The sequence below is a fragment of the Pelodiscus sinensis genome, chromosome 3 (assembly GCF_049634645.1).
Source record: "Pelodiscus sinensis isolate JC-2024 chromosome 3, ASM4963464v1, whole genome shotgun sequence".
In the NCBI taxonomy this organism is placed as follows: domain Eukaryota; kingdom Metazoa; phylum Chordata; order Testudines; family Trionychidae; genus Pelodiscus; species Pelodiscus sinensis.
Window position 1 is genome coordinate 71,194,474 of NC_134713.1, and position 22,479 is coordinate 71,216,952.

Genomic DNA, 22,479 nt, shown 5'->3' on the forward strand with positions numbered 1-22,479 from the left:
GCTCTTGACATGAGTTAGAACATTCTTTTCACATTCCTAAGTGAAACTATAAAAATTTTAAGGAGTGTTTTGTTTGTTGATTGGGTTAATAACTAAATTAAAGAAAGTTACCAGGAAATCCTCACCAGAAACAGAATGGTTTCCTGATGGCTGCATGGATTTTGCCAAGAACCATTTTAAGGTTTCCTTTTAGTTTCCTTTAAGGTTGCCATATGGAATTACTCCATGCAAAGAAACTGACTTACTACAAAAACTGAACAAAGCTCAGATTATTTACTATATTCCTAAACCATTGGCTGTTTTGCATCTCTACCCCATCAGAGCTAATTCCATCAGTAAATGCCACACATATTAAGTTCTAAAGCATAGCTATAAAAAGGCCAAGTCGTTGTACACAAGGTTGGCTATTTGAATGATGCACAAAACAAAGCAAAACTATAGTGCAGTATTTGCATGCAGGCGGTCTCAAAGATTGCTGGCACCTGCAGTTTAGCATATTTACTGCTGTGATCAGAAAGATTGATCACAGGAAGCCAAAGCTTCAATTCAGCTAGAAAAATAAGAATCAGCTGTTTTCTATGAACAGTCTGTCTGATAACCAACCTGACAAAACTGCAAGCAGTTTCTCTTGAGCTAAGAACATTTTCATACTGGGGAGGATACAAATAATCACTCTAATACTTTGCAGTTGTTTTGTCAGATCAGATAGGAAGAAATAGCTTTAAAAAAGGCCTCAGATTTGTGGGTAAAAATGACAGTGGTCAGACAGCTAAACACATGAGTTTTGTTTTTAATTTAGGTGGTTATATGAATTAATACTCTGTTTCACCCACATCTGATGACATTGAAATTAAAAGCTCCATGAAATTAAAAGCACCCTTTAAAAATGTATGTTAAACATCTACTAAAAAATCACACAATTATCCTATCTAGAGTCATCACCATGGTGTCAAGGAGCTGGATTATTTCTGCAAAATAACTGATAACAAATCTACTGTCTGTTAATGGGATTAGGAAGGGTTTTTTTCTGGGAGGCACTTGTTATATTCATACTATTAAATCTAGTAAGGGATTGATTGTGGCTTTAAAGCACTGCCCCACAAGGAGGGTGCACCCTTGGCTACACCCTTTAAGAGGGATCAGTGTGTACTCCCCAACTGTAGCATTCAGTCTGTTCTGCTGGGCAATGTTGGAGATGATGGGAACATGGACTCACATTCTCCATGCTCTGAACCATTGCACTACTTTAAGCCACCCACTCTTGGCCTCCTTGCAGTCAGATGGAAAAGGAATAATGGGACACATTACATTTCACAGATCCAGAACTAAAGGACAACTAAGAGACCCATATAACAAGCACAATTAACAGCCTGAAGTCTACTCTCATTTGTGCCAGGATGAAACTGGCCCTGGGCTGCCTCCAGGATCAGAGAGAGGGAAAGCTGTCAGAGAGCCAGCTATGCCTCTTCCACTTCCATGTGCATCCAGTGATCTGAGACTCTAGCCCTAAATTTTGAGGGAACATTTGAATTTATGGACCTGATTTTAAAAGGAATGTTAACCAAGCTTTCCCTTTTGCGCATACAATTTCACTATGGTCTCAAATAAATGTGGATGCAAGTGATGTCTGGCTCCTTGGACCTAAAAATTGTATCTGTTACATTCAATTTTTTTTCATTTCCCCATTATTATTTCCTATTTGCATCAGCAAAATGGTGAGTACAAAGCAGGAAGTCTTTTCGAAAAAATAAGGCCCTAGAAACAGCAAGCAGCAAGTGGAGACATACTTCAAGCAGTCGGCTGACTATTGCATTTGAGCTCCAACCAATCAGCAGGTGTGTCTGGTAATAGTAGCCACATTTCATTTCTGCAGCATTCCTAGAAACTGACATGATAGTTCCAGAAATTACATGAAAGCATTGGATAATAGTGCTGTGATATACTAACTCTCTCAACTACAAGTCTTAGACACCTTAGCATAGCAGCTTAGTATCGTTATCTAATGGAGGCTTCATGTATGCTACAAAGTTTAACCTGAGTGATATAATATTTCAAAAACACCTAGGCTATGTCTACACTCACGGTTTCTTGTGCAAGTATAGCCATTCTTGAGCAAGAATCCGCAGAGCATCTACACTGCCCGCCTGCTCTTGCACAAGGAAATTTACAGTATGATGTGGTAAGAGAGGGCTGCTTGCGCAAGAGCTACACTCTTTCTTAACAGGTGTAAGCCCTCTTGCACAGGAGCTCTTGTGCAAGAGGGCAGTGTGGACACTCGGCAGGGATTTCTTGTGCAAGAAAGCCCGATGGCTAAAATAGCCGTCAAAGCTTTCTTGCGCAAGAGAGCATCCACACTGCCATGGGAGCTCTTGCACAAAAGCACAGCGCGCACATGGCAGTGTGGACGGTTTCTTGCACAAGACTTCTTACACAAGAACCCTTACACAAGATGTTCTTGTGCAAGAAGCCGCGAGTGTAGACATAGTCTTATACTGGGATTGTTTTCAGAAGCACTCTGTGTTGACCTAACAGTGCTCTCATTGATGCCAAGTCCATGCTTGAGCTGCACTGGAAAGCAGGGCTTAACCACCATGTTGACGCATCTGTACTGTGTGATGTACCGCTAAATCAGAATGTAAGAATATACAGCCGGTCCCAAAGTTACAAACTCATCGACTTACAACTGTTTGTAAGTCAAACCAAACTCCTAATACAGCCGGTCCCTGAGTTACGAACAAAATCCGCTCTTATGAACAGCGCAGCCGTACGTAAGTGAATGTAATCCAATTTATGAACAGATAGAGTTACAACTTAGTGTTTGGTACGTAACTCGTTCGTAAGTCAGGGACCGGTTGTACCTCATATGCAGGCTTCCTAGAGCCCTTATCTGCTATTTTAGGACTTGGTTCGTGGTGGGTTGTGCAAGAATTTGTCTGGCTCTCCATCAGGAGTCAACTAGAAGTGTTTTGTGTGGTATTTAGCTCACCAACGCATCCAACCAAGCCATTTTGTGTCCACACCATGCCAGCAGCTAGAAACATCAACATAAATCTCTCTGTGATGGCAGAACTTCTCCACCTCATGCTGTCAGTCCTATTTCTCGACTCAGTCAGAGCATCTACAAGTCACTGGTGGACATTGTCAGGTCAAAAACAGCCACTGAAAAGGCGTCTTGCCAAATGGGATGGTACTATCCTAGTTCATTATGGTAACTATGTTTTGTAACCTATCATTTAAATCAGCTTCGGTACTCAACAACTGGAACATAGCTAATGTAATTCCAATATTTAAAAAGTGCTCTTGTGGCGATCCCAGTTATTACAGACCAGTAAGTCTAACGTCAGTACTGGGCAAATTAGTTGAAACAATAGTAAAGAATAAAATTGTCAAACACATAGAAGAACATAATTTGTTGGGCAAAAGTCAACATGCTTTCTGTAAAGGGAAATCATGTCTCACTAATCTATTAGAGTTCTTTGAAGGGGTCAACAGACGTGTACAAGGGGGATCCAGTAGATACAGTGTACTGTACTTACATTTCCAGAAAGCCTTTGACACAGTCCCTCACCAAAGGCTCTTATGTAAATTAAGTTGTCATGGGATAAGAGGGAAGATCCTTTCATGGACTGAGAACTGGTTAAAAGACAGGAAACAAAGGGTAGGTATAAATGGTAAATTTTCAGAATGGAGAGGGGGTAACTAGTAGTATTCCCCAAGGGTCAGTCCTAGGACCAATCCTATTCAACATATTCATAAATGATCTAGAAAAAGGAGTAAACAGTGAGGTGGCAAATTTTGCAGATGATACTAAACTGCTCAAGGTAGTTAAGACCAAAGCAGACTGTGAAGAACTTCAAAAAGATCTCACCAAACTAAGTGACCGGGCAACAAAATGACGAATGAAATTTAATGTGGATAAATGTAAAGTAATGCACATTGGGAAAAATAACCCCAACTCTACATGCAATACAACGGGTACTAATTTAGCTACAACTAATCAGGAAAGAGATCTTGGAGTCATCGTGGATAGTTCTCTGGAGATGTCCATGCAGTGTGCAGCGGCAGTCAAAAAAGCAAGCAGGCTGTTAGGAATAATTAAAAAAGGGATAGAAAATAAGACGGAGAATATCTTATTGCCCTTATATAAATCCATGGTACACCCACATCTTGAATACTGTGTACAGATGTGGTCTCCTTACCTCAACCAAGATATTTTGGCATTGGAAAGGGTTCAGAAAAGGGCAACTGAAATGATTAGGGGTTTGGAATGGGTCCCATATGAGGAGTGATTAAAGAGACTGGGACTTTTCAGCTTGCAAAAGAGGAGACTAAGGGGGGATATGATAGAGGTATATAAAATCATGAGTGATATGGAGAAAGTGAATAAGGAAAAGTTATTTACGTGTTCCCATAATATAAGAACTAAGGGCCACTAAATGAAATTAATGGGCAGCAGGTTTAAAACAAATAAAAGGAAGTTCTTCTTCACACAGCGCATAGTCAATCTGTGGAACTCGTTGCCTGAGGAGGTTCTGAAGGACTATAACAGGGTTTAAAAGAGAACTAGATAAATCATGGAGGTTAAGCCCAAAAAAGGCTATTAGCCAGTATGGGTAAGGAATGGTATCCCCAGCCTGTGTTTGTCAGAGGGTGGAGATGAATGGCAGGAGAGAGCTCGCTTGATCATTACCTGTTCAATTCACTCCCTCTGGGGCACCTGATATTGGCCACTGTTGGCAGACAGGATACTGGGCTGGATCGACCTTTGGTCTGACCCAGTATGGCCATTCTTATGTTATGTAGTTGTGATCCAGCTGCTCATGCCTGTTGCCTTAGTTGCACATTCTCCCTACTAGACCAGTGATTCTGGCACAGGCCCACAAGCACAGACTCATGGAATCACATCATCTGTGAACATGGGTTTATCACCAGTGGGTCCGGAACTTTTGCATAAAGAAGCCGACATTCCTAGAGGTTTGCGATCAACTTGCCCCAACCCACATGCCTCCGCTGCAATGAAATCCACATGAGGAAGCCACACTGGGCCAGAAGGAGGTCAGTGTAGTGCTGTCTGGCAGCTGGCTACCTCAATCTGCTACATGTCCACGGTTAACCAGTTTGGAGTTGGCAAATCAACTATAAGGGCTGGTGTGGCAGAAGTTTTTGAGGCACTCAGGGAACGTGAAGTATGCAAAAGTGGTGGGTATTACAAATGTTGCCGAAAGAACTGGCTTGTTTTGAGAAAATGAATCTTCCAAAAGATGAGACTCCTGTGCTTCTTGTATGCCCACCACCAGGAGCATGTGAGTACATATACCGCAAAGGGTACTACTCCATCATTAAGCAGGCTCTGGTGTTCACAGGAACACCTTCATAGACAGTCATATAGGCTGCACTGGCAGGGAGCATTATGAAGTTGTGCTGTTTATGGGTATGAGGTAGTTGTGGGATTTTAAAAAATCTGTTGATGTGATATAGTGTGCATTTTGTAAATAAAGGCAATCTACTTCAACTCACACTTTGTAAATTACTGGGATGACAGTTATTACATTTTTATTATGAAATGTATTGAGAAGAGGCATATGATGACACACTATTTCTGCCACTTTTAAAATATTTTAATATTTATTATTAATAAAACTTACTAATGTAGTTGCGTTTGCAAATTCCACACATTGTTTTACACTTGTATTTACATACCAGTCTGAGAATCAAAAAGGCTGAGCAGCTGCAATCAACATGTACAACACAATAACCAATTTCAGTGCCAAAACACTGAAAGATGCATGTTACTAAAATGACATGGATAACTATATATCAGCGTCCTCTGTCCCTATGTTCTCCTTGGAGTTTGCAGAACATTTTACATATATGTCCCGTGACTGGACTAGAGTGGAGGAATGTTCAGGGTTCATGTCTCCATTCCATGTGCTACTGTTCATTGCCTGTGACACAGTACAGCCAACTCCTGAATTGTCCAAAGGCTACATAGTTTGCAGAGCAGACGAATGCGGAAGGGACTCGGCATGAGGCAGGAGCTGAAAGTAGCTGCGGAACCTACAGTCTGGTCACCATGAACACATATAATTGTTAAAATAGCTCTTTCTGCTATACAATGTTGTCCTCCCTCAATCTGCATTCATGCTCCTTGAACCCCTCTGCCAATCTCTCCTTGTTCTGTGCAATCTCTCTATCAACCCTTCTTGCATCTTTAGCCTTCTGATACTCAACCTGTTCCTTTTAGAACTCTATCTGTCGATTTGTTCTATCTATAATCTCTCCCATCTACTCATCTTAGAGTCTCTATTTCCCTACTTGCAATAAGTGGGTCTGCTCCTCCAGACTTCTTGTGCAGTGCATTTGCCCTGTGTAGGTAGAAAGGCCTTGAAAGGAAATGAAAGAGCACATTATTCTCTTACCTTGAGACAAAATTACATTTTCCACTCTATCAAAGGGGCTGCTATAATTCATAGTCAAGATATGATATTTTTATCAAGAGGCTTCAGTTTATTCCCCCATTTCCCCCCTGCCACCCTCAGAAAATCAGTTACTTCAGATGTCCTATAGAGCAGCACTGAAAGCCATCACACATAGTGGTGAGATATGGATACAAAATTCAGCTGAAATGATTTCTAATTCCCCTGTATTTTTTTCAGAGTGGGAGGGACTCAGAAGACATACCTTTGAAGGTTCTAATCACTGTCTATGGTTTTTTAATCCTTTCAAGCTGGGCAAGCTCTGAAGAACATTGATGCTCTGGAAGTCTGCAAGTGGAATCATCTGACCATTACTGGGCTATGCTAAGGAGATATTTATGCAACTAGGCTGTGTCTAAACTGGCCAGTTTTTCCGGAAAATCAGCCGCTTTTCCGGAAAAACTTGCCAGCTGTCTACACTGGCCGCTTGAATTTCCACAAAAGCACTGACGATCTCATGTTTTTGCGGAAATACTATGCTGCTCCCGTTCAGGCAAAAGGGCCAGCGTAGACAGCCCAGATTTGTTTTCCGCAAAAAAGCCCCAATTGTAAAAATGGCGATCGGGGCTTTTTTGCGGAAAAGCGCGTCTAGATTAGCACAGACGCGGAAAAGTGCTTTTGCGGAAAAGCATCCGTGCCAATCTAGACGCTCTGTTCTGAAAATGCTTTTAATGGAAAACTTTTCCGTTAAAAGCATTTCCAGAAAATCATGCCAGTCTAGACATAGCTCTAGTGACAGACTGACCAGCATATCTCAGTGTGCCCGAGGCTCATAAGTTACAGAACTGGCCCCTGTAAGTATTCCCTGCTCTGGGAGTTCCTACTTTATGAGAAGTTTCTTTCATCACTAGGAAGTTAAAGTGAAAAATCCTGAAAATCAACAGGTTATTGATTTGGCATGGAGAAGCAGTACTGCCTCCTTACTACGCAAGTGACTGCCAACACAACCAGCCAGCCAACTTCCACTCTAATTTGGATTCATAAATTTAAGCCACCTATGAACCAAATGCACACTTTCATTTTTTTTTATTCAGCCAACAGATATTTGGGGGTTCGTTTATAAGCTGCCTGGGACAGTGTAGGCATGAGTGATGTAGCCTATCAAGTTGCTTGCCTATTATGCTAATAATATGGTTGTGTTGATTTAGATTAATTCATTAATATATGAATAGGTAGATTTAATATAGAGGTAATAGTTAACAGCTGTAATGCAAGAAATCTGCTAAAGGTTGTAACGGGCCATTTGCAAGATCAGCAGAAACTAAGGTTAGCAATTTTCTGTGGTTGAGACACAGATCTCAAACACAGATCATAGCTTATTTATAGCCTCCCTGGACTGAAAAGGGGAATTTATGTCTTTGACCTTTCACCTGCATAGGATGGTAGGGAAAATACCCTCAGACTCAACAGATGCATCATTATATAAATATCCCAAAATAACTGATAGAAATGTAGCCGTGTTAGTCTGGGGTAGTTGAAGCAAAATGCAGGACAATGTAGCACTTTAAAGACTAACAAGATGGTTTATTAGATGATGAGCTTTCGTGGACCACTTCCTCAAATAACTGGTTCAGGCTCAGCTGAGTAATCAGGACACAGCATGTGATAGATGACCACAAAGGTCCATGGTAATAAATAGACATATATGATAATAAGTTGAAAGCAATAATATATTGGAAAAGGACACTTCAACATCCCCTACAGAATATGCATCAAACATGTCCGCATCAGCATCACATATTATAAAAGTGGGACCCCACCCTAGGGGCAACAGGGACAAGAAGATGTAGTCCTTGAAAGTGCCAGAATGATGGCCCCTGGTGATGATGGGGAAGGGGAAGTGGAAGGTAAGGAGGAAGATGATGGGCTAACACCAAAGATTGTTCTAGAAGGAACGATGTAAGTATATGGTATAGAAATATGGATGTACATTCCCTATGGGTATGTCTACACTACAGAGTTAGTTCGAACTAACTTAGTTCGAATTAGTTAATTCGAACTAAGCTAATTCGAACTAACGCGTCTAGAACTAAAAACTAGTTCGAATTAGCGTTTTGCTAATTCGAACTAGCATGTCCACATTGAGTGGACCCTGAACAGGGCTTAAGGATGGCCGGAAGCAGTGCCAGCAGGGCATCAGAGGAGGACTTAGAGCGTGGAGATGCTGTCTCAGGCTAGCCGAGGGCTGCGCTTAAAGGGACCCGACCCCCACCCCGGACAGACAGTTCTCAGGGGTGCCCCGCTTGAAAACCTGTCGTGGCTTGGAGTGCCCGGAGTGCCCACACTGGGCACATCACACCACTCGGCCATCAGACCGGCTGCACTTGCCGCAGGCTGCCATCTGGGGAGAGGGGGCAATTGGGGGGCTGCAGGAAAGCTTCCACCCCCAGAAGCCCACAGAGCCAGCCCAGTCCTCCCCATCGGGGGCTCGTACCCCATTCCTCCCTCACCTCCTTCCACTTACCCTTCCCTAGCCCCTCTTCTTATTGATGTACAAAATAAAGATAACGTTTCTTCCAACATTGACTCTGTGTTTATTGAACAAAACTGGGGGAGACTGGGAAAAGGAGGTGGGAGAGGGGAAGAGAAAGGCTGGGAGAGGGGAGGGCAACTAACATGATCAGGGGTTGGGAACAGGTCCCAGATGAAGAGAGGCTACAGAGACTGGGACTGTTCAGCTTAGAAAAGAGGAGATGGAGCGGGGACAGGATAGAGGTCTCTAAAAGCAGGGGTTGGGTGGAGAGGGTGCATTCATAAAAGTTCTTCATGAGTTCCCATAAAGAAGAACTAGAGGACACCAAAGGAAAGGACTGGGTAGCAGGCTTGAAACTAGTAAGAGAAAGTTGTTGTTCACAAAGCAAATAGTTAACCTGTGGAACTCCTTGCTGCAGGAGGCTGTGAAGGCTACAACTAGAACAGAGTTTAAAGGGAAGTGAGATCAAGTCATGGAGGTTGGGTCCATGGAGTAGTCTTAGCCAGGGGGTAGGAGTGCTGTCCCTGCCCAAAGTTTGTGGAAGGCTGGAGAGGGATGGCACGAGACAAATGGCTTGGTCACTGTCTTTGGTCCATCCCCTCCAGGGTTCCTAGGGTTGGCCGCTGTCGGCAGACAGGCTACTGGGCTATATGGACCTTTGGTCTGACCCAGGACGGCCATTGTAAGCTCAGGGCTCAGGGTCGGGGGTCTCAGTGGACCCCCTTGATTTTCATGCACACCTGCTCCTGGGTGGCCAGGCTGGAAGCTCTCCTGCCCTAGCTGGCCACTTACCTGTGCCTAGTGCAGAGATCGTGGACGAGGTCCACGATGTCTGCACTAGCCCAGGAAGGTGCCCGCCTCTTGCGGTCCCGGGCAAGCTCCCGGGAGCCGCCAGCCTGGTCCCGGGAAGAGGGGGTGGGCTGGGGGACATCGGGTGGCTGGTTCGAGCCGTGCCAGGTGCAGGGTCTGCTGGCTGGGTGCTGGCAGGCTTGCACCTGGCACGGGCACCGTAGCCAGCCCGTGCCCCTTTAAGGGGTCCGGGGCCGGGAGGGGGGCAATAGAGTTTCCCTGGTGTTGGCCAGAGTGGCCACCATGGAAAGCTGGGGAGGGCTAGCCTCCCACTAGTTCGAATTAAGGGGCTACACATCCCTTAATTCGAACTAGTAAGTTCGAACTAGGCTTAATCCTCGTAAAATGAGGTTTTCCTAGTTCGAACTAAGCGCTCCGCTAGTTCGATTTAAATTCGAACTAGCGGAGCGCTAGTGTAGCGCCTATGAATGTTAGTTCGAACTAACGTCCGTTAGTTCGAACTAACATTGTAGTGTAGACATACCCTCTCTTATGAAATTGGGGTGTTTGTGACTGTGCTAACTGTATTAATAAACTATATTTGTAAATATACAAGACTTTATATAGCATGAGTGTTGCAACTGTGCACATCAGGGTTCCCAACCACAGTATAATTGAATACTGGGCCTGATCCTGGAACAAAGAACCTGTCAACCCTAAAGGCAGTAATTAGAATTAAAACGTAATATTAGATCAGGCAATAGTGATTTATCGTGTGCTCTGTTAAATGGGAGGGGAATGTAAGGCTTTTAATTGAGGAGTCCTAATCCCTAATTATAACAAACAAGCCATTAATGAATAAAAAAACATAACTGATGTTCAACTGTTTTCCTCATTTCAGTGTCAGATGAGAAGTGAAGGAGTAGGGAATGTGAGGGGAATGGTACAGGCTCCATCTGAAATGGAACCATAGCGGCTACATCTACACTGGCATGTTTTTCCGGAAATGCTTTTAATGGAAAAGTTTTCCGTTAAAAGCATTTTCGGAAAAGCGCGTCTACATTGGCAGGATGCTTTTCCACAAAAGCACTTTTTGTGGAATAGCGTCCGTGGCCAATCTAGACGCACTTTTCCTCAAAAAAACCCCGATCGACATTTTCGCAATCAGGGCTTTTTTGCGGAAAACAAATCTCTGCTGTCTACACTGGCCCTTTTGTGCAAAAGTTTTTCGGAAAAAGACTTTTGCACGAACAGGAGCAGCATAGTATTTCCGCAAAAGCACTGACAATCTTACATGAGATCGTCAGTGCTTTTGCGGAAATTCAAGCAGCCAGTGTAGACAGCTGGCACGTTTTTCCGCAAAAGCAGATGATTTTGCGGAAAAACTTGCCAGTCTAGACACAGCCAGCTTGTATTCAGAAGTCAATAAGGCCCTAAAGCATATGGTATGCCCACATCTTGAATACTGTGTACAGATGTGGTCTCCTCACCTCAAGCGAGATATTTTGGCATTGGAAAGGGTTCAGAAAAGGGCAACTAAAATTATTAGGGGTTTGGAATGGGTCCCATATGAAGAGAGGCTAAAGGGATTAGGACTTTTCAGTTTAGAAAAGAGGAGACTGAGGGGGGATATGATAGAGGTCTATAAAATCATGAGTGGTGAGGAGAGGGTGAATAAAGAAAAGTTATTTATTAGTTCCCATAACAGAAGAACTAGAGAACACCAAATGAAATTAATGGGTAGCAGGTTTAAAACTTATAAAATAAAGTTCTTCTTCACACAGTGCATAATCAACCTGTGGAACTCCTTGCCAGAGGAGGATGTGAAGGCTAGAACTATAACAGAGTTTAAAGAGAAGCTAGATAATTTCATGGAGCTTAGGTCCATAAAAGGCTATTAGCCAAGGGGTAGGAATGGTGTCCCCAGTCTCTGTTTGTCAGAGGCTGGAGATGGATGGCACAAGACAAATCGCTGATCATTGTCTTCTGTCCACCTCCTCTGGGGCACTTGGCACTGGCCACTGTCGGCAGACAGGCTACTGGGCTAGACGGACCTTTGGTCTGACCCAGTACGGCCGTTTTTATGTTCTTATGTTCTAAGCTGGAAATCCCTCCTAGCCACATTTAGCAACAACTAGCAGGGCAGCAACAACTTACCCAACTTTAGCTCTGACTCTAGTTCCAGTGTTTGCTTTGATGCCAGGTCCCCAGCAGGCTGCTCCCCAGAGCCAGCTCCATCAGCATAGCCTCTTTGATTACCAGATGGAAAACAAAAGTCACTTCTTGCCCTTCATCCAATGGTTGGCTCTGACAGTGCCTCTGACTGGAGATTATAAGGCTGCCATCCTTGCTCAGCAGATTGTCATAAAACACCGTGAGTTCAATGTTCCCAGGAGCTAATCAAATTTTGTGCAAATGAGGCAAGAAGATGTGAAGGTCCCAGAGGTGGCATTTGACAATAGTCTTCAACTTCTGTATTTGCTCTCTGCCATTACACAGCTCTGTCTGCTCAGATATAGCTTTGTAGACATGTCCATTTCTTTTTCTCTTGTTGATACTGAGGGATAGTCTTTTCTCACACCAGAGATAACCAGGCTCTGGCTGTGTTCCTGTGCGGTCAGCTAGCAACACGCTTGCCATTGCTAATACCCTTGAGAGTTAACTGTTTTAAGTTGAGCAGTCCATATGGAAATAAATGGTTAAATGCCAAGCTGCTACATTTGAACCAGGAGGTTGCTTCTGGTTTGTGGAATGTGTGTAGGAAGTTTGGGAATGGAAGAGCTGGGAATCCAGTGGGCTTTAGGATAGCATTGGTGGACTCTTCAGACCGGCAACCCAGACTTCAGCTGCATCCATTCTGCAAACATGCCTGGACTTTGACCTATCTCACTGTAAGACTCAGACTCTGACCCACTCCACTAACAGGATCCATAGGCCCAAGTCCAGAGGAGTTCCATGTCCAAGTGAGGCTGATTTCCATATGGAGGGAAGTGGAACTTGGGCTTACACTTGAGTCATAACCTAGACTCAGTGTTGCATGGAAACACACTCTGAGAGTTTTACCATTGACTTCAATGGGACCAGAGTTGGTGAGTGGTGAGCGCTTCTGAAAAGCCAATATTTACTGTTTTTTTAAAAAAAGATTTGTCACAGCTACAAAGAGACCTAAATGCTGTTTATGGAAAGCTTGCACTTAACATTGTTTCCTCTTTTTGTATATAGGACCAGATACTTTTTTAAATTTCAGAGGGATGAATTGTGATAAATATCAACTGGTCCAAGTAGTAGGTGGTAGACTACCACATGATGAACTGTGTACTTAGATGCTGGCTTCTCATTTTGCCACAGGATGCTTGACCCTCCCACTCCGCTCCAGGCCCCATCCCCAAAACACCTCTTCTCCCAAGTTCTTGGCCTCCACCACTTCTTGCTTCTGCTCCACCCCTACCACACCTTCTCTTCTTTCCGGAGCTTGATTGCCACTAATCAGCTTTTCACTGCACTTTGAAAGTGATGGGAGGGAGGAGGATAAGCAGATAAACATGGATCTGCTGGCATAAAAAAGGCATAGGGGAGGAGGTAGAGGAGCAACCACTGTGCCAGTGGGTGCTCCACACACCCATTAATTTTTTTCTGTGAGTGTTCCAATCCTGTGGGTGCTCCATCCTAAAGACTGTACCTACATAGCCAAGGTACAGACTTTAGGATGAAAGCAACGTGGGGAGGGTTGCAGCTGCAGGAAGCATGTGTCCACACATTCTGTGCAGCTAATCTTAATCACCCTCACAAAGGCCTGAGTTAGTGCATTCCCTTTGCAGTCTGCAGTCATTGCATTGTAGGGACTTCAGGTAAGGTGAGAGAGATGGACTGCAGACACCAAAAGATTCCATGGACCGGGGAAGACCCAATCATACTAGGAATTGGGCAGTGGCAGTGGATGGCACTTCAGTACAGCCGCCATATAATATGTATAATATGACTGATAACTGGAGTGTTACTTGAGATGTCTCAGCCTCACCGCATCCTAACCTCCAGTAGTCCTTGGTTTTGGGATTTTAAGTGGGCTATAAACTGCAGACTATAAATGAAGAATAAAATGTAACTATGCTCATTTATTTAGATAGATGAATTTCAAAGGCATGTGCCAGTGGTGCAACTTACCATTTCAATATACTTTGTTCAAAATATGAAGCCACTTAATTGGGATGCAATGGACTTCTCCTGTACATCCTTTAAATTCCAGGGTATTCATCAGCTGATTAAAAAGCCTTCAAAAATGTTTCTGTATAAAGGACTGTCCTTAGCTTAAACACTCATGAAACCAGACAAAAACTGAATATTGGTAACTATATTTTAAACAAAAAAATCTTCACATAATAAATACATCTTATGCACATTACCTTCAAATTTACTTCAGAAAGCTATTTACAATATAAATAATTATAAATGGGAACACTTTGCAAGATATTGTTAACATAGCTAAATTGTGTTTCCTACATTACATTCCAAAGGAAAACTTCAAATTACAGATGTTATGCTACAATGTCACTAGAACCTATACATTGCAAGGCATGGCATTTGACATGTTAGCAATCTATGTCTTTTTTCATAAATATAATCCATTGGGTTGAGGGGCTTTGGGTTTGTTTGGATTTGCTGGTCAAACTCAAATATGAACTTGTGTCATTTCTGAAGTGCCTTTTTCTAGTTTTATGTGCTGAAATATTTACTATTGGAAAAAATCCATCACTTTAAAATAACTTTTCCCTGCTGACTTTGTTTCTTTAGAAAAGGAACTGCTGTAGGGTTTTATGTGTTAATGAGATTCTAAACTTCCCACTTTTTTTAGTGTCTAAGAGCGAAATTACATGCAGTCAACATTTCAAGAAATACAAATGTTTAAAATTATATTTTAAACCCTAGAATCTTATGCTGACCATTTGAATGACAAGGTTAAGTAGTGGATACAACCATTCAAAAAATCTTTGTTTCTTTCTCTAATGCCTATATGTTTGATCTTTCCTTTCATGTGTAATCCCAAGGCAGGAGCCATAAATTAAACTTCTTTCAGAAAGGGGTGCATTCTTACCAGTTAGAGCTGAGATTTATCCACACAACTCTCATGTGCATTTCACACTACGGTGAAATTTCCTCACATTGTTTTTCATTGTCAGACACTCCAGATATGCTTTTCTGTGAAAGGTAGAGGCACTGTCACTCATCATTCTGCAGAAAATTCTACTTCATTTTCTTTGTCCAAAAAAAATAACAACCTTTAGAACATCAACCTATAAAAATAGGCCTACATGCTCTGAGGGTCTTAATAATAACAAATTCAATTACATATATGATATCAGAGTGATAGTGCAGCACTGCTGGGTATTTTAACTCCTGACAGATTATTTAATAACCATAATTAATACAAAATATTTAAAATAGATGTTCTAGTTATGTGAATATCACAGTTTGGATGACTTTGGAGCTAACCAGTGTGTATTTCTGTGTGGAAATAAATTCCTCACCCCTGCTCTTCTTCAAGCCAATAGCAAAATCTCCATTTCCTTCAATGGGAGCAGGACACAGCCATATACTGCCATATGTAAATTTAAGGGAATTCCATGGAAAGACCAGAATTGAAATACATTAGTCATAACTAACTTCAAAACACCCATAACTGGGTCTGTTCGTGGAATTATTTTGTGTACAGTAACCTCAATTGAAGCCAAAATGAACTTTCATGGGGGAGATCTGCAGAACCATTCTGATAGCTATGAGTCCGCTGAACTTTGGTACTGCAACTGAAAGTTGATGCTGCAACTAAAAGTTGGTCAGCTTTTCCAGGGCATCCATACATTTGGCAGAAACTATGCAAGCCCATTTATCTGCATAGTTTAGGTACCATCGATACTTTTCAGATAAATGGTGCTTCTGGTCATCAGGAAAATTATTGAATTTGTGCTTCAGGCCAGGAGAGAGATAATAGATTCTGATAAGAGGAGGGTTTTGCCAGTTAAATTGTGTTGGACAAATAGGACTTTACTGGACTACACTGAGTGGTAATACTTGTAAGAATATCATCCAAAACTATGCAAAGTTGGCTACTCCCCAGAAGGTGAAAGCACAGTAAAATGTTCTTGGACTTTGGCGCCCACCAAAGTTTAGACCAGCCCACATTTTTCTATCCCTATTCAAAGCATGTATAGAAAAAACAATCTTCATTATTAACACGTGCCATTTGGGGGTATTTCTCTTTACAGTTTTCATATCTTCCAGGTGCACAGAAACCTAGTGCCAAGTCACTAAGAGCCAAATTCTGCTAGATACGCACCTTACAAATATACCCATTGAAATCAGTAGGGCTACTTGAGGAGTAAGGTTTTTTACTGTAATTTAAGAATGTGTATAAGACTCTGGCCTTAAACATGTACAGTGTGCCCACTGAGTGCAACTGAGAGACAGTTTCACTATTCTAACATCAAATAATGACATAGAAGGTTTGATCCAGAGCTCACTGAACTCAATGAAAAGACTCCCACTGGTTTTAACAAGTTTTTGATAATTGTCATAAGTAGCTTGCAGTTTTTATTAGCATATTCACTTGTTACTATGTTTGTTGACATAATGCTAGTAGGATATAAAAATGCTAGCTCGCTACAGTGCAATTAGCACTTGTGGGACTGAAATGTACCCTAAAATACCTCAGGTATAAATGATAGCAATGCCTTAAAGTGATACATTTGAAAAATATAAAGGCAAATACTGTATCTTGCATTTTCACATTTTCTGGAATTGCTCATCTCATTTTTTTAAATGTACATTCCTTGAAGGAGGTTGAGGATTTTTACATTTAATCACTGAGGTTAAGTGGGGAATTGAACTAAATATGAAGTTCATTAAAATATGTCATACAATACTCATTAATGTTGTGAACAAGTGTAAGCTTTTTGCCCTACAGGAAAGTACATGTTATACCACTCACAGTAATGAATGCTGTAGTTAAGAGTTGCAAACTGAAGCAGGATATAGCATGCTGCAGGTTCCCAAACTTACAGAAAATTATACTTACAAATCATTGGTAATAATTTTTCAAACTCCCATTAAATGCTCCTTACTAGCTTTAAAGTTAAGTGAATTTTTTTCCCTCAAAGTTGACCCTTTAAGGGAGCAGTATGGCCAATCAGATAGCCCATAAGAGACAAGTGCCTCCAGTCAATGACAATGGTGCTCTAAGAAGGAGAAATAATTGCCTCCATCTTGTATGAGGAATGAACAAGTGTCAGTCTTGCTTTTCACATGACATGGCTGCAGATGGAGGGCATCAAATTATGGTACTGATATTTTCAGTACTATGTTTATTACATTGCACTCTCCTTTGTTTGCCATTGTAGTGTAATAAAACTATGAAAAGTCTCAGAACAAGTGAAATTTAATTTAGCAATAGTTGCTTGGAAACTTTTATTCTATATGGGATCACAGTAAATAGTAACAGTGAATCTTTATTGCATGGATTACTTGCTTTTCTCTTAGATTAAGAATATAAGCAAACTGTTATAGTAATTTATGAAGGTGCCTTTCATACTGTAATATAGTATAATATTAATATTTGCTTATAGTCACTTATGTAATGTACTGGCAGCATGCCAAGTGACATATGAGATCAGGTAATTCTATTCTATTTTACTCACCAAATCATATTTTAATACTGTACAATGAGGCTCCAAATAAAAAGCTGTTAATAATATAGGTGTAAACTAAATAAAGATGTATTCAGAACTGGACTTATCAAAAATACCCTCTTGTTTCTAATTTTTTAGGAATATACAAAATAGTGGGGTTGAAAAATCTATTTTGGTCCATCCTCCCCTTCGAATTAGCAATTGTTAGTTTTTTCCCAACAGCATTAAATACTGGCCTCATTTTTCATGTTTTTAAAAAATTGTTTATACTAGCTGCTCCTGTTTATGACTTTTATCATTCATTCAACTCACTGGGTTTCATGTATAGGTAATAGAATTCTCTCCAATTTTGTTTTGTTGTCATTTGTCCTTAACTAACACTTAATGCCCCTTAGCTCTAATCTACCACTAATTCAAATAATTTTATATTGTTATCTAACCTCTCTTCCATGCAGAACTCTGTGCACCACAGTGATGTTCCCTCTGAATCATTCCTTTTTCAAAGGCGACAGACCCAGTTTATGTAAATACTTACTAGATCTTTCATTCTCTTTATCTTTCGGCTTTGTGCTCTGTTCACCTTTTCTATTATGAGCTTTAGATTATAAAGGCCAGATTGTAACATCTTTTCTCCTGTAGACTAGTATATTTCACTATGAATGATCACTCTGAAGTCAAATGAATTGCTTGTGGTATAAAAGTATCACAATCTGCCTCAAAGTGATCAGAACTGTATATAGCAATATTCAAAGTTTGGCTGTATAATTTTCTTGGTCTTCAAGAAAATTTCTACTTGGTGACTCAGCGTTATTCTTCTTATTATTATTTTGCTACCAATTATCCTTGCTTTGAAGGTTGATACTTTTGTAATTTATCCAAACCCCTGGAGCAACCTTCTACCTGGTGGATTGTGTTTTATGACCATTGACAGGAAATGCCCATATATCTAGCTCCTTAATGTTACAAATCCAGCCATTCATCAGTGCTCATCTCATTTTTATAATCCTCAATCCCCCTTCCCCATATTCCAGTTTGGTATAAACAGGAGGGTCTGGTTCAGCTCCTACTGAAATCACTGGAGAGAAGGATTGTGTCAGTGACTGTTACCATGATCTTCCCTAACTGCCTTTTTAAGTGCAGATATTATATTAGCTTGTCTCCCTGCTCATAACTTTTTTAAACGTATCTACTTATCTCCTTTGACACATCTCTTAATGTAGGGCAGTTTCCTGCAGGGTCTAATGCCGTAGTCAGTCATCAGACGCTGGGGTTCCTTATTCCCCACATTTTCTCAAGACCCTGATTTTTCTTGTAGTATCTTTTCTCTCTTCCTTCCCCTGGCTATCATGTGACTGTTTCTGATATCTCTTCTGCTAATGAGAATCTATGGTTTTTTCGAAATCACACCCATCACTTCAGTCCACAAATTACCTCTTCCAACTCTGAGTCCTTACAATCACCTTCACTTTCTTAACATGCCCAAAATGTTCTGAGAATTTATCACAGCCATCCTGCAGTCTTCACTTTGTCTGTCTTTGTCTCTTGTATTCATACGTTAACACAGCTATGTTTTATAGTCCTTATAGTCACATTTCCAGTAGTTTTATAAAGTTCCTCCTATGCCTCCATTTCATTCCTGATTACCTCAGCCACATGGAACATTGTTTTTCCTCATAGCATATTTATATTTACATGGTATACACCATTATGGAATTAAACTAATCCATCTTGGATCACTTTCAAACATCTCATGCACTCATCCAGAATGTGATTACAATTCAAAGTATCTTCCTGTTACAATCATATCCTCTGCATTGCTCTAAACTGGGCTGAGAAATCTCCCCTTTCTGATTCCTTCTTTTAAATATTGCATGAGCAAGCACTCCAATAACCCATCATACTATGTCATTCAATTTATGTCTTGCAAGCCAAGCAAGTGTGTAACTATGTGTGTGGCTATTCAAGGAAGTAACAATTCTGAATATTTCTCTCTTTTTTCCTCCCCTTTAGCTAGTCGTAGATGCTTTACACCACTGAGCAACATAACATAGCTAGAAATAAACAAATCAATAAATGTATCCATGTTTGTGTGCATTTTGAAAAGACATGTGAGCCACATTTTTGCGTGTAAAGAATGCATAGCTGTTTGGTGACTAAGACCTGTGGGGTGCATGAATTCAGACCATCTACCCTTGGCAGTATTTTCATCAACTGACTCCAACACAATATGCACAAATTGCTCATCTGGCCTGCCACACTGTGCTCCCAACCTAGGCCTCCCCCATCTTCTTCTCTAGATAATGTGGCAACAACTTTGACTTTAGTGCCATTCACTATAATCCTGAATGCCAGTGCATTTGTTTTTACAGTAATGTGTCAAATCACTCATTCCCCAGTACCTTCAGTTATTCTCTCTAGTGCAGCGTGGTATATCAAATGCTGGTAACAAGGGCATTAAAATGTATATATCTTCCAATTATATTTTAAACATTTTTAGAGCACAAAATACTTTAAAAAAAAACCATCAGCTTCCATTGGTTATTATAACGGATGTCCCCTTGTGTCCTTGTGCTGGATCTTGCTGCATCCTTAAGTGAGAAGTCACATCAAAGTGTGATCCATTACAGCCCAAGGAATAGTTTCTAATGGTTTCACTGTCATATAGATGCTCCAGAGCATATCCAGTTAACGTGTATGCATGCTTGTCAAAGTACTGCCTGTGAGAAGTGTAATAGTTTGGAGAAGCACCTGGATGGTCCCCTGTGGTTTGATGAGGGGACATGTCTGAATGCAGGTAGTTTTTAGCTAATATCAAACTAGATTTAGAAATGCGGTCAGAATTTGGGCTACTTATCCTAGACAGTGTTGTGGGACTGTTGTCATAGTCGTTTTCGTGCGGGCTCATAATCTTTCCATCTCGTTGCTGAACGTGTTCACAAGGAGAGGTGTTGGCAACTGTAGGAACCCGACAGACATCCCCCGTCAACTGCTGTTGCTGGTAATTTGCAAAACAAATAGAGTGCTTTTTCCCTGCTCCATTAATGGAGACTAGCTGATCCGGGGTTGTTTTCTGTAGCTGAAGCCTGTTTTCTTCTTCTTTAATCATTTGCTGGGTAGCTCTTATTAGAGTTTCAATTTTGCTGGGCTCATGTGGACTACTTTGATACTGCTCAGTACGGTATCGGTCTCCTGATTCACTAGCAGAGCCAGGATCTGGGGAGCTAACAACACTCTCCTCATCCCAGTGTCCTCTCCCTGCAGAATAGACAAAAAAAAGGAACAAGCCATCAGGCCTGGTTTGTACATCAATCTCAGAAAGAAGATAAACAACCTAAAATCCTCTTTTTAATTGACAGTGTTGCTTTATTCTGTTTATCGTTTGCATTACAGCATCATCTGGTGACACAAATTGAGATGAATGCCCCATTGCACATAAAAGACAGTCAGACCCTTATGCAAGAAGTATACAAGAGAATCAAAATAAGTACTCCTATCCCCATTCAACAGATGAGGAACAGAAAGTGGCTGAACTGGTGTCATAAAAGAAGACCAAAGAAAAGCTAAGAATTCAAAACAGGTCTGAGTCTCAGTCAGATGCTTTAACCTCAAGAACATTCTTCCTAGCATGTAAGTGTTACTGTCAAGGTAGGCTAATTGAGCTAATTAATCCAAATGTTTCTGCTTGAGCTCTTAATGAAATACTTCTGCAAAGGATATAAAATGTCAATTGGGCATAAAACTGCAATTCAGTCTTTCTGAGTTTCTAGTCCTGGGTCTATCACTACTAGCCTTTACGTAATCAATGAACATTTAGCACTATCACCTGTAATATGCAGGTAATGCTTCTTCTTCACAAGGGAGTTTGGGGAGAAATTATGTTTGATCATATTTTGAACACATAGGCCTGATCTTCGATGATGGACCAGTTTTCAGGAATTTGGGCATGTAATTAGCACCAACAGTGAATTACAAAGTACAGTTGGCAGCAGTTAACTGTCTAAGCACCACTCTGTACCCAGAAAAATCAGAGTGAATTGATGCGCATCAGAAAATCAGACCCGCAAAAGGCTATATTTATTAATTTTAATTATTATTATTATTATTTATTAGATGGTGCTCTTTAACCCCTTCTGTGCTTTAAGACACAGGATTTTTGTGTGGTCTTACAAAGTACATTATATGTGTTGTCTGGCAATGCCAATAAAAAAGAAATAACAAAACAGTTGCCTTTCTATTCATAGATGCAAGTTAGTGCCGTATTTAGTTTTATAATGCAAGAACACTTGCTGTCTAAAACTTTTAGAATAGGAAAATTTAAACCTGCCTACCTGAAGTTTCCCTTTCTTCACATAATAAGACCCACAAATCTATTGCAAGGAGTGTTTTAGTTGACATGCTGTGCAGGGGATGGAATCAAATCCATCTAATAAACCATCTTGTTAGTCTTTAAAGTGCTACATAGACCTGTATTTTGTTTTAGTAAGAGGAGAGTGACTCTATCACTGAGGTACCTAACAACTGACACAATTTCCACGACCAAGAAGGATACAGAGACATTATAAGAATGTAACTGTTAAAAAAAACCTGCAAATATGCAGGCTCATTGCAGAGCACAAGATGACATCTGAAAAATACTGAATGCTGTGTTTTACTTCAACTTATATAAATTATACTGTCTGGTTGTGAAGGCAGGATTCATGGACCTTATTACTCAAAGAAAGAACATTTTCAGGTAAGCAGAGATACATTTTTATATTCTCTTTTGCACTATCGTCCATATTAAGAATGTAAAGGACTAGTCGATTATCCGATAAGCACTAGTTGATTATCCGATTATCAGATAGTTGAGTCAACTAGTCATTTCCCCCCCCCCCCCCTTTGCTGCCTCTATCAGATAGAGGCAACAAAGGGATGAAAGAGGGGATACTTCAAAGCGGCAGTGCTACACAGCTGAGCTTGGGCTCTGTGCACTGCTGAAACACCACCTCAGTGTTTCAAAGGGGCGCTGCTTTGAAATGTCGAAGCGGCATTTCAAAGGGGAAGCACCGCTCAGCTGAACCTGCTG

The 22,479-nt window shown here is 41.0% G+C and overlaps 1 protein-coding gene across 7 annotated transcripts in view; it reads right to left on the reverse strand.

Annotated features, from left to right (window-relative positions):
* Positions 1-14,071: 14,071 nt before the first annotated feature.
* The window catches only part of SIM1 (SIM bHLH transcription factor 1), a 67,307-nt gene continuing 58,899 nt past the window's right edge, over positions 14,072-22,479 (reverse strand). For all 7 annotated transcript variants that reach the window (XM_075923927.1, XM_075923928.1, XM_075923930.1 and 4 more), the window contains one exon: positions 14,072-20,669. In XM_075923927.1, coding sequence (XP_075780042.1) covers positions 19,939-20,669 — 731 coding nt within the window. In that variant the 3' untranslated portion in view covers positions 14,072-19,938. The remainder of the gene's footprint in view (positions 20,670-22,479) is intronic.